We start from the raw sequence: 12,170 nt of genomic DNA on the forward strand, positions 1-12,170 counted from the left end.
GGAGGCACACTGTTTAAAAAAATACTGCTATTAGCTGTACTGCATGAGCAAGAGCAGTGAGTTAAACTTTCTGCATCTGTACAAACACATGACGGGGGAATTTTTCTTTCTTTACACCAGCACAGACTGGCAAAAATTTTGCATAATTTTTGTGCAAGCTCCATTTTTACTCAAATTTACTTTGCGTTGGTACAGGAAAAGATAAATTCCCCATCCTCCTATGGTGCATAACTACTTATACAAGTGCATCCACCAGTAACTGAGTCTTGATATAGCAGCAAATTGCATAAAGGGCAATTCCCTAATATGTTATTTTTGCTGTTGCTCTTGAATGAATAGTGATTATTGTCATTACTATATGTATAATTTATAGTAAATCCAAAACGTAATAAAATCACAATGTCATCATATTTCTAAGCAACAGTTAAAACCCAGGCAGCCAAAGTCATATCAGCATTCAAGGCTTAAAATGTGGAAAGCAAGCTTGTCCATGGGATAATGGCTGCCATACCACACTAGGCCACTAGGTGTCCTATTGGCATCACAAGCCACCACTCTCATCCATTGAGGGATTCTGTGTACAATATTCAGTGATACAGGTTCTTTTCTCCCATCCTCTATATTTTTGCACAAGCCTGGGATAATGGCATGCATATGAGAGAGCTGAGTGAGGACCATATGCATAGGGGGGTCTCCAGAAGGGATCCAGCCAACAACTGCCTCCCCCTGCAACTTCACAGGTAAAGAGAACTTTATTGCATTTGCTCCCATCCTCTGCCCCTCCTAGGTTATTATTGGGGACTTTGAGATTCTCCCTGATATCCTCCAGTGAAGCTTAGAAACTTTGTTGTTTCTCATAGACCATATATTGAATATTGTGCACTATTTGGGTCTGTGGCAGCAACTAGGAATTGGGAGGAAACAGCAACAGATGTAGCAGAGAGAAAAGCTCTAATGTTTTCTGATAGAATTTAATTCCCTGATACATCTGTGGTGGTTTAATCCCAGTATGGCATGGGTCTTACACCAGCAGAGTTTTCCAACCACACATGAAAAAATGCCAGTATTAGGATATAACTGAGTGGGCACCTAGACCCAATGGACTGCACCCATAGGGGGATGGGTATTGATTAGGTGGTGGTGCGGGGGTGTAATCCCCTGATGAACACAGATGACTCCAGAATATTAAATGTGTCCTACTTCTCTGCTAGGGTTAATAGGCTTCAGTGACACAGATATGGAGTGACTTTGATAAAGCAGGATGTTACTCTAGAAATCCTGCCACCTGGGGATTAGATAGAATGGCAGTCCCACCGAGTGTCTCAGAAACCATCTCAGACTCTTTCCACCCAGAAACCCGCAAGGAGTTTTCTATATGTTGTGTCTTCTTCTGTTGTAGTTTTCATGGACTGGCGTCTTGGACCTGTTCTTGAGCTCTTGATGACAGCCCTGCAGCCTTGAGTCAAGTGCAAGTGTAGCTGAAGATCACCACAGGACATAGACTCTCTCTAGCAGCAGGTGGACCTGCAGACTCCAGGAGAATGGCTTCTATTGGAGACTTTGACCCTGTACACACCAGCGTGCCAGCCACTAAGATCGAGATCACAGTGTCATGCAGGTAGGAATTCCTTTATCTGTAAAGTGTTGGGAAAGCGGAAGCATAGAAGGGAAAGGTTCTGATATATACGGGGAGTGGGGCACATGTCTAGGGTTTTGCGTCCAGCTCCACTGGGTTGGGTCATTGGGGTATTGGGTCTGTGTGGGGCTATTTTGTAACTGTACATATTCATTTTTTTGGGCATTAAGCCAATGTCTGTGGAGTAGTATCAGTGTGTAGAGCATTACACTTGGCAACAGATTGGGGAGAATTTGAACAAGGTCCCTCGTGTTGGGCATTAGATCAAGGTCCACCATGAAGTCATCAAGGTCCAGTGTGTAAGCTATACAGAGTGCTGTATTTATAGGTGGTCCTTTGTGTGGCGTATTGGTCTGAAAATTCAGGTCCAATGTGGGAGCATTGGCTGAAGGTCCATCATGAGGTCAGTCAGGTCCAGTGGCTATTGTATTATATAGGGCACTCAATGAGCATCCAGTTGTGTGGTCATTGGTCCAGTTGAACCGTGAACCCGTTGCGTGAGTCTCCCATTTTAGCTGCAATTTTTGGAGAATTGTATCTACATTTACTGTTGTAGGAGCTGTTTCACACACTGTTTACGGAGGCAGTGATGACTAAGGTTCTACTATCCATGGTCCTGTAAAAAGGTTCAGTGCATGGAGTCAGGGTCCAACGTGCAGACTACCAAGATTCTGGACAAATCCTTGAATTAAAGCCTGGGCTATATCAAGGTCTGTGTCCACAGCACAGAATCTAAATCCAGTCTCCACGGAATATAGAACCAGTATGTGGAGCCTTGTATCATTAAATACCAGGACTTTAAAGGTTCTAGCAAAGAGTTCAATATATTATTCTCAATTTCATTACTGTAAGGAAGAGCAGTAAAGAAATAGATATAAAAATGTTTGTGACCCTGTTATATTACATTGTAATAACACGATGCACAATATCCACTCAACCCCCATTATTGGGATCTGTTGGGGATATATGATCCCATTGGTGAATTCTGCGGTCTTGGTAAAGCAGACACTTTGGCACTGCTTATAGATTTCCATTCTTAAAAATCTAACACAACAGTCTAAGTGGACTGCAATGTATTTGAAAAGATCTTTGTAGTTTAGGAAATCATAAATCTCCGTGCAGTGCCAAGGAAGTATAACATTCTAGAGATCAGTGGTGATCTGTGATCTAGGAATTCACCAAGGTGATCTTCACACCTGTATTTATGAATGATCAGAAGATCCTTCTGACTAGATTTCCTTTTACATGCTATCGCCACCAAAAATAAACTAAATATAGATAATGGAGCTCTAAATCCTGGTCCTCTGGATGGATACTGCTATATAACACAGTGATCTGCAACTTATGGCCCTCCAGCTGTTGAGAAACTACAACTCCACTATACTTAACAGTTAGCTATCAGGACATACTGGGACTTGTAGTTCCCCAACAGCTGGAGAGCCACCAGTTACAGACCAGTCCCAGTACCGCATTTCTCCGAAAATAAGACCGGGTCTTATATTACTTTTAGTCACAAAAAACACACTAGGGCTTATTTTCAGGGTACGGTATGTACCTTGAACAACATGGGGGGCTGTAGCAGTTTGGAGGATGCCGCACCCCCCCATCTTCCACACTGCTACAGCCCCCCATCCTCCTACAGCCCCCCATCCTCCACACTCCTGCAGCCCCCCATCCTAACCTTCCCCCATCGTCCTCCACACTCCTACAGTGCCCCCACCCCTCTGCCATAATAAACTAGGGTACACATTTCATCCCCCCGGCTCAATTACGGTAACTTGCCGCGGGACCAGCCAAGGGGGGGGGGGGGGGGGGGGTGAATAGTGGTCTGCGGGCATTACTGGACCACGGTCTGCCAGTTGATTACCCCTGGCCTAGGTCTTATTTTCGGGGTAGGGCTTATATTGCAGCCCACCCTGATAATCCTGCTAGGGCTTACTTTCGGGGTAGGGTTTATTTTCGGGGAAACAGGGTATAAGGTATGGTGGTTTCAAGAATGCCTCATCTAGTGTTTCCCAACCAGGGTGCCTCCAGCTGTAGCAAAACTACAACCGAAGGCTGTCCGGCCATGCTGGGAGTTGTAGTTTTGCAACATTTGGGGCACCATAGTTGGGAAACACTAGCCTAACCAGTAATATAGGATTGATTTTTTTTTTTTTTAGAATTACGCAGAAACAGGACAATACCCTCACATCTTACTGGCCCCCAAAAAAGAACAATTAAACAGGATGATCATATGAAGCAGAGATGCGTTTGTCTGACGTAGCAGAACTGAGTTTGTTAGACTGTGGTGGAGACAGCAAAGCAAATAGGTTGTCAGATTTTGGAGGATTTGGTTAGTTAAACATAGCAGAACCGAGGCTTTTTATAAGTAGCAGAGTTGAGTTTGTTACTCTAAGACTGGGTGTGTTGCACATAAACAGCTTCTTTTTTTTTTTTTTTTACAGAAGTAGCACAATTGCACGTATGTGAGCTGAGTTTGTCGCATGTAGTAGGATGCGATTTCTGAGATAGTAATGGTTAGTTCTATGTACAGTATGGTGGGAACATGGATTGTATTAGATAAACCAGAGCTCAGCTTGTGATATACAGAAAGACAGGGTTGTCCGACATAATTGTAGTATAGTCTATTTTGCCGTACATAAAAAGAGAGGGCTTGTTTGACACATGGGAGCTGATTGTGCCATATGTCAGTGAGAATTGAGCTAATGTTGTGCCGGGTTGAAGATAACTCAGTCTGAAATAACTTTGCATTTATTTTGGTTGTAGTGCCCTATCCAGGTCAAGGATCACATTGTACAAAAGGACAGTTAAATGGCAAATTCATTGCTGCTACATCTGTAGTCAGGGCCGGTTCTGCCTATAGGCTAAATAGGCAGAAGCCTAGAGTGCCCTCTTAAAGGGGGCGCCACTCTGGCGGCTGCAAGAAAGTTAGTAGCCAGCCAGCATCCAAAGCACCCACCACTCATCCGAAGCACCCTACTGCAGTGCCCTAACCAGGTCAAGGATCACATTGTACAAAAGGACAGTTACATTTCTAATTAATTGCTGCTACATCTGTAGTCAGGGCCGGTTCTGCCTTTAGGCTAAATAGACAGAAGCCTAGAGTGCCCTCTTAATGGGGGCGCCACTCTGCCCGCTGCAAGAAAGGTTGTAGCCAGCCAGCATGCAAAGCACCCGCTACTCATCTGAAGCACCCGCCCAGCCAGCCCCCCCCCCCCTTCCGATACTGTAATATTCTGCATTCTTCAGCCTGCTGGAGGAGCACAGTGCCGCCTACGAGGCCAGACAGGCAGGTCCTGACATTGTGAGCGCCTCCATACATCTGCCCCATGAGGAGGAGGTTTGCTACAGTGTTTCACAGTAGTAAGGTGGGGCGTGATCAAGGGGTGGCAAGGGGCGGTAAAATTAGCTTTCGTCCAGGGTGGCAAAAATCCTTGCACCAACCCTGTCTGTAGTCGCGGCTGTAGCTATAGGTGGTGCAGAGATAGCAGTCGCAACGAGGCCCTGGTACCTAAGGTGGCCCCAAAGCACATCTGCCCCATAAGAGACCAGTATTATAATTAACCCATTTGGCCCTCTTGCAGATTTTGCATTGGGGCCCAGAAGCTCCAAGTTACGCCTTGTCTGTAGTATACTACCCTATGGCACATGTTAGTGCATTTTAAGTTCATTAGGGACGGTCGTAGAGGATTAGTAATATATATTGTTTTGTATTGAACAGGATTTACTCTAGTAATCCAGGACATCCTATGCGCTTCATTATAGAATGGTATAGGGGATGACCAGCTCATTTATCCTTAATCACAGCTGATATTAGGGGGAAAAAACTCATTTCTGGATCCCTCTTAATGACTTCTGCTGGCTAGAGCGGATTGTTGTACTCGCTCAATTAACGCTGGATTCCAATCCAAGATCCACTGGGGTGGAAAATAACTGTACAGATTGCTATTAGGTAAGGGTTAAAGTGAGGCACAGGGGGAGGGGGGCTGCAACACAGGGGAGCTCTACAGTATGGAGGAGCTGTGAGAAGAACATGGCGGTATCTGTACTTCTGTGGCCTGTGTGGCAGCTGAGAGGTTAAACATTTCTTCTGACATGTAGCGCCCATAGAAAACAGCATGAAATGTTCTAGAGAGGCTTTGTGACTCGACAGTGAGGGGGAACAGGAGCAGCATATGGACGGGGATTGGAAAATAATTCAAACTGCGCTGAGCGGAAAATACTGGAGATCTGTACGCTGGTGTCCCCATCTCCGGGGAGGAGAATATATATCTACTCCCTTCACAGAGCGGACCGTAATAACGTGTGTGGTTATATATACGGCAAATATCTGTAGAATACCGCCATGTACATAATGGGGCATGGAGGTTATATCCTGGCGTCTCTGATAGCTGCACTAGATGTCTACAGTTATATCCAACTTTGCAATGTATTCTCTAATTATCTATCTATCTAATATATGTCTGTCTATCCATCTATTCAGACTTCCTCCGTGTACATGGGTGCCCCCTGGCAACAGGGGATTTCACCCTCTGAATAAAAAAATTCTAAATAAACACCAGTTATGTGCAAATCGTAGTGATATACAGTTGTCTGTTCTATATGTAGAAGGTCTAAATGGGTGTAACAGGTAGTATTTGCATGTAACTTTAGGGTGGGCCCCCAGTGTCCATCCTCCTGGTAGGCCCCAGATCAGTGTTTTCCAAGCAGCTGTTGCAAAAGTACAACTCCCAGCATGCCCGGACAACCAAAGGGCATGCTGGGGGTTGTAGTTTTGCACCTGGAGGCACATTTTTTTTTGGAAAACATTGTCCAGCGGGTCCTGATTTGATGGCAGTCTAGCATTTCTCTCTCTCTCTTATCTATCTATCTATCTCATATCTATCTATCTCCTATCTATCTATCAATCAATCATCTATCTCATATCTATCTATCTATCTATCTATCTATCTCATATCTATTTATCTCATATCTATCTATCTATCTATCTATCTATCTATCTCATATCTATCTATCTATCTCATATCTATCTATCTATCTCATATCTATTTATCTCCTATCTATCTATCTATCTATCTATCTCATATCTATCTATCTATCTCATATCTATTTATCTCATATCTATCTATCTATCTATCTATCTATCTCATATCTATTTATCTCCTATCTATCTATCTATCTCATATCTATTTATCTCATATCTATCTATCTATCTCGTATCTATCTATCTATCTATCTATCTATCTATCTATCTCATATCAATCTACCTGATATCTATTTATCTATCTATCTATCTATCTATCTCATATCTATCTATCTATCTATCTATCTATCTATCTCATATCTATCTATCTATCTATCTATCTATCTCATATCTATCTATCTATCTATCTATCTATCTCATATCTATCTATCTATCTATCTCATATCTATCTACCTGATATCTATCTATCTCATATCTATCTATCTTTTTATCTGATCTATTCCTCTCATCTACATATCTATGTTTTATACTGTATCTAATCTCCATTATGTAATTATATTCTTCTAATAAGTCTCGTCTCCATCATCTCGGATTATTTCATGCACGTGAGCTCATGTAGATCAGCCTCCTCATGCATATGACTGCGGGCCAGCAGGCAGTGCTGTGTAGTGGAAATGTTAAATGGTCACTCTCCTGTGTTCCCAGTCTGTACCTTTATATATAGTTGTGAGCTAAACTTTCGCCCTGGCAGCAAATGAGTGTAATTGGCGTAAAAGCAGAGATGTATTACGGGGAATCTTGGCCAGACTAGCGCATCTCACAAACACTGCAAACTCCCGTAAACTCTCCTAGACTCCCAGGCTCCAAGCTAGTGTGTATTTAAAGGGCAATTACCATATATATATATATTTGTATTAATCTATCTATATATATATATATAAAACTCAATGTGTGCATGTGTGTGTGTATGTATATATGTCTGTATGTTCCACAAAAACTTCGAAACGGCTAAAGATATTAACATGAAACTTGGCACATGTAAAGATATTAACATGAAACTTGGCACTTATATGTCAACAACAAACATAGGATAGGTGATTTAACCCTTACTCACCCCCATTTGCCAGGGGCGGGGTTTTTGTTTAAAGTCCCATACAAGTCTATGGGAAATATAATATATCTGCATAATATATCTGCATAATATATCTGCATAACTTCCAAACAGCTGGAGATATTTCGATAATACTTGGTCACATGTCAACAACAAATATAGGATAGTTAATTTAACCGTTAACTACCACCATTTGTGAGGGTCGGGGTTTTTGTTTAAAGTCCCATGCAAATCAATGGGAAATGTATGTTCTCACATAACTTCTGTACTGCTGGAGATATTTCAATACCTGGTAAACATATTATGGACCGGGATAGGAGGTCCGCGATAGGAGGACAGGGATAGGAGGACTGGGATAGGAGGTTGGGATAGGAGGTCGGGATAGGAGGTCGGGAAAGGAGGTCGGGATAGGAGGACGGGATAGGAGGACCAGGATTGGAGGACGGGATAGGAGGATGGGATAAGAGGACGGGATAGGAGGTCGGGATAGGAGGTCGGGATAGGAGGACGGGATAGGAGGACGGGATAGGAGGTCGGGATAGGAGGACGGGATAGGAGGACGGGATAGGAGGTCAGAATATGAGGACGGGATATGAGGATGGGATATGAGGACGGGATATGAGGTCAAGATATGATGACGGGATAGGAGGTCGGGATAGGAGGTCGGGATATGAGGACAGGATATGGGGTTGGGATATGACAACAATATATGAGGACGGGATATGAAGTCAAAAGCTTCCTCCTTTGTTTATTTTCCTCCCTAACAAGGATGAGGAAGGAAAAACCGGGCATTGCCGGGTACTCAGCTAATATATATATATATTTATAAAATGAATGTGTGTATGTTCCAGCATCACGTCCAAATAGCTAAATATATTACCATGAAACTTGGCACACATGTTCCTTATATGTCAACAACAAACATAGGATAGGTAATTTAACCCTTACCCACCCCCATTTGCCAGGGACTGGGTTTTTGTCCCAAGTCCATGGGAAATATATGTTCCAGCATAAATTCCATTCGGCTGGAGATATTTCGATAATACTTGGTCACATGTTACTTATATATCCACTTAAAATATAGGATAGTTAATTTAACCCTTAACTACCGCCATTTGTGAGGGTCAGGGTTTTTGTTTAAAGTCCTATGCAAATCATTGGGAAATGTATGTTCCCACATAATATCCGTATGGCTGGAGATATTTCAGTAGTACCTGGTACACATATTACTTACATGTCAAATAAAAATATATGATAGTTAAATTAACCCTTACCTACACCCTTATATAAAAGATGGGTTTTTGTTTCAAGTCCCATGCAAGTATATGGGACCGCTCTGCATCTCCTGGTGAATGTGTCGGTCCAGCTTGCAAGTCACACCCCATCTCACACAGACAGGACGGGATATGGGGTCGGGATATGGGGAAGGGACATGAGGACAGGATATGAGGTCAGGATATGAGGTCGACATAAGAGGACAGGATATGAGGTCGGGATAAGAGGATGGGATATGAGGTCGAGATATGAGGACGGAATATGAGGTCAGGATAGCAGGTGTGGATATGAGGTTGAGATATGAGGACGGGATATGAGGTCAGGATGTGAGGACGGGATATCAGGATGGAATATGAGGACAGGATATGAGGTCAAGATATGAGGTCAGGATAGGAGGTCGGGATTGGAGGTCAAGATATGAGGATGGGATATGAGGTCAGGTTATGAGGAGAGGATATGATGTCGAGATAGGAGGATGGGATAGGAGGTCGAGATAGGGGGTCAGGATATGAGGACGGGATATGAGGTTGAGATATGATGGGATATGAGGATGGGATATGAGGTCGGGATATGAGGATGGGATATGAGGTTGAGATATGAGGATGGGCTATGGGGATGGGATATGACAACAATATATGGGGATGGGATATGAAGTCAAAAGCTTCCAAAAGATACCTTAGAACCCAGCATGTATATCTATAAAGTAGAAAATACATGATGTTGTGATGTCTGACTTAATAAACAAATTTAGGGGGGCTGGATATTCTTCTAGAAAAATATAATATTACAGGTTATGAATGCTAGATTTATGTGAATAGAACGTTGATCCAGTAAATTATTCTGATTGCCATATTGGAATTGGGAAGGAACTTTTCCTCTATCCTGGGGCAATTGGGCATCAATCTAATGGGGGTGGAGGGGGGGGGGGGGAGAGGGTTACCTTCCTCTGGATCAACACAGAATGGTTTTAGGTTGAACTTGATGGACTCTTGTTTTTGTTTTTCAACCTCAAACTATGTACAGTGGGGGGAGAAAAGTATTTAGTCAGCCATCAATTGTGCAAGTTTCTCCCTCTTAAAAAGATGATTGAGGCCTGTAATTTTCATCATAGGTATACCTCAACTATGTGAGACATTATGAGAAAAAAAATCCATAAATCACATTGCCTGATTTTTAAAGAATTTATTTGCAAATTATGGTGGAAAATAAGTATTTGGTCAATAACAAAAGTTAATCTTAATACTTTATTATATACCCTTTGTTGGCAATGACAGAGGTCAGACATTTTCGGTAAAATGTTCACAAGGTTTTCACACACTGTTGCTGGTATTTTAGCCCATTCCTCCAAGCAGATCTCCTCTAGAGCATTGATGTTTTGGAGCTGTCACTGGGCAACACGGACTTTCAACTCCCTCCAAAGGTTTTTGATGGGATTGAGATCTGGAGACTGGCTAGGCCACTCCAGGACCTTGAAATGCTTCTTACGAAGCCACTTTTTGCCCACTTGTTGCTCAGGTGGTGTGTTTGGGATCATTGTCATGCTGAAAGACCCAGCCATGTTTCATCTTCAATGCTCTTGCTAATGGAAGGAGGTTTTTTACTCAAAATCTCACGATACATGGCCCTATAATTTTTTTCCTTTACATGGATCAGTTGTCCTGGTCCCTTGGCAGAAAAACAGCCCCAAAGCATGATGTTTCCAGTTAATGCTTTACAGTAGGTATGGTGTTTTTTTTTGTATGCAACTCAGCATTCTTTCTCCTCCAAACACGAGGAGTTGAGTTTTTACCAAAAAGTTCTACTTTGGTTTCATCTGACCATCTGACATCCTCCCAATCCTCTTCTGGATCATCCAAATGCTCTCTAGCAAACATCAGAGGGACCCAGACATGTACTGGCTTAAGCAGGGGGACACGTTTGGCACTGCATGACTTGAGTCCCTGGCAGCGTAGTGTGTTACTGATGGTAGCCTTTGTTACTTTGGTTCCAGCTCTCTGCCGGTCATTCACTAGGTCCCCCCGTGTGATTCTGGGATTTTTGTTCTTGTGATCATTTTGACACCACGTGGTGAGATCTTGCATGGAGCCCCAGATCAAGGAAGATTATCAGGGGTCTTGTATGTCTTCAATATTCTAATAATTTCTCCCACAGTTGATTTCTTCACACCAAGCTGCTTGCCTATTGCATATTCAGTCTTCCCAGCATGGTGGAGGTCTACAATTTTGTTTCTGGTGTCCTTCGACAGCTCTTTGGTCTTGGCCATTTTAGGAACTGTCCAGAGCAGCATATGTTTGCAGCATATGTTTGCTATGCATTGCTATGTTTGCTGGACAGTTCTTAAAATGGACAGAGATGTCAGCAGAGAGCTCATGATGTCAGCAGAGAGCTCTGTGTTCCAAAAAGAAAACCATTTACTCTGTAGTATTCAGCAGCTAATAAGTACTGGAAGGATTAAGATTTTTTAATAGACGTAATTTACAAATCTGTTTAACTTTCTGGCACCAGTTGATTTAAAAAAAAAAAAAAAACTTTAAATGGGCACTGTCATCAAAATAAATTTTTGGTATTGCACTCATTGTGGTAAATAAAAAATATTTCTAATGTGCTTTGTTTAAGAAAAATAAAGTTTTCTATGTTTTATTTGTGTTTAAAAAAGCTGCCACTAGGTGTCTCCCTACTTGTCCAGAGCACATCCCCCCCCCCCCCCCCCATCTCTTTCACAGACTTATGACTCCTGCTGGCCTGGCAGAAGTCCAAAATCAGGAAATGCAGTCTGGAGTGCTGAGGGGTGTGCGTGCAGCCTTAGCTTATCATAGCTTATCTCACACTGAACTGCTCAAGGCTGTGTGTAGCAGAGTGAGGGAGAAAGTTCTCCCCTGTGTGGCTTCAGATGATGTCACGTCTGGCAGGTATCGTCTTCAGGCATTTAGCCCTGCTTCGGGCAAGAAGCGCTAAATGCCGGAAGGCTTCACTTACCCCGCCCTCCTCCTCCTGGTCTCCAGTTGGCCGGCCAGTTGGCCGAACCTGCTACTACCTAATGTGGGGAACCTGATACTACCTAATGTGGGGAACCTGCTACTACCTAATGTGGGGAACCTGCTACTACCTAATGTGGGAAACCTGCTTCTACCTAATGTGGAGAACCTGCTACTACCTAATGG

At 42.9% G+C, this 12,170-nt stretch overlaps 1 protein-coding gene across 1 annotated transcript in view; it reads left to right on the forward strand.

The window, feature by feature from the left end:
- Nucleotides 1-583: 583 nt before the first annotated feature.
- Nucleotides 584-12,170, forward strand: part of CPNE9 (copine family member 9) — a 367,100-nt gene continuing 355,513 nt past the window's right edge. The window contains exons 1-2 of the mRNA XM_056524690.1: nucleotides 584-740; nucleotides 1,400-1,618. Coding sequence (XP_056380665.1) covers nucleotides 1,542-1,618 — 77 coding nt within the window. The 5' untranslated portion in view covers nucleotides 584-740; nucleotides 1,400-1,541. The remainder of the gene's footprint in view (nucleotides 741-1,399; nucleotides 1,619-12,170) is intronic.

This window comes from Hyla sarda, chromosome 6, assembly GCF_029499605.1.
Source record: "Hyla sarda isolate aHylSar1 chromosome 6, aHylSar1.hap1, whole genome shotgun sequence".
Taxonomy (NCBI): domain Eukaryota; kingdom Metazoa; phylum Chordata; class Amphibia; order Anura; family Hylidae; genus Hyla; species Hyla sarda.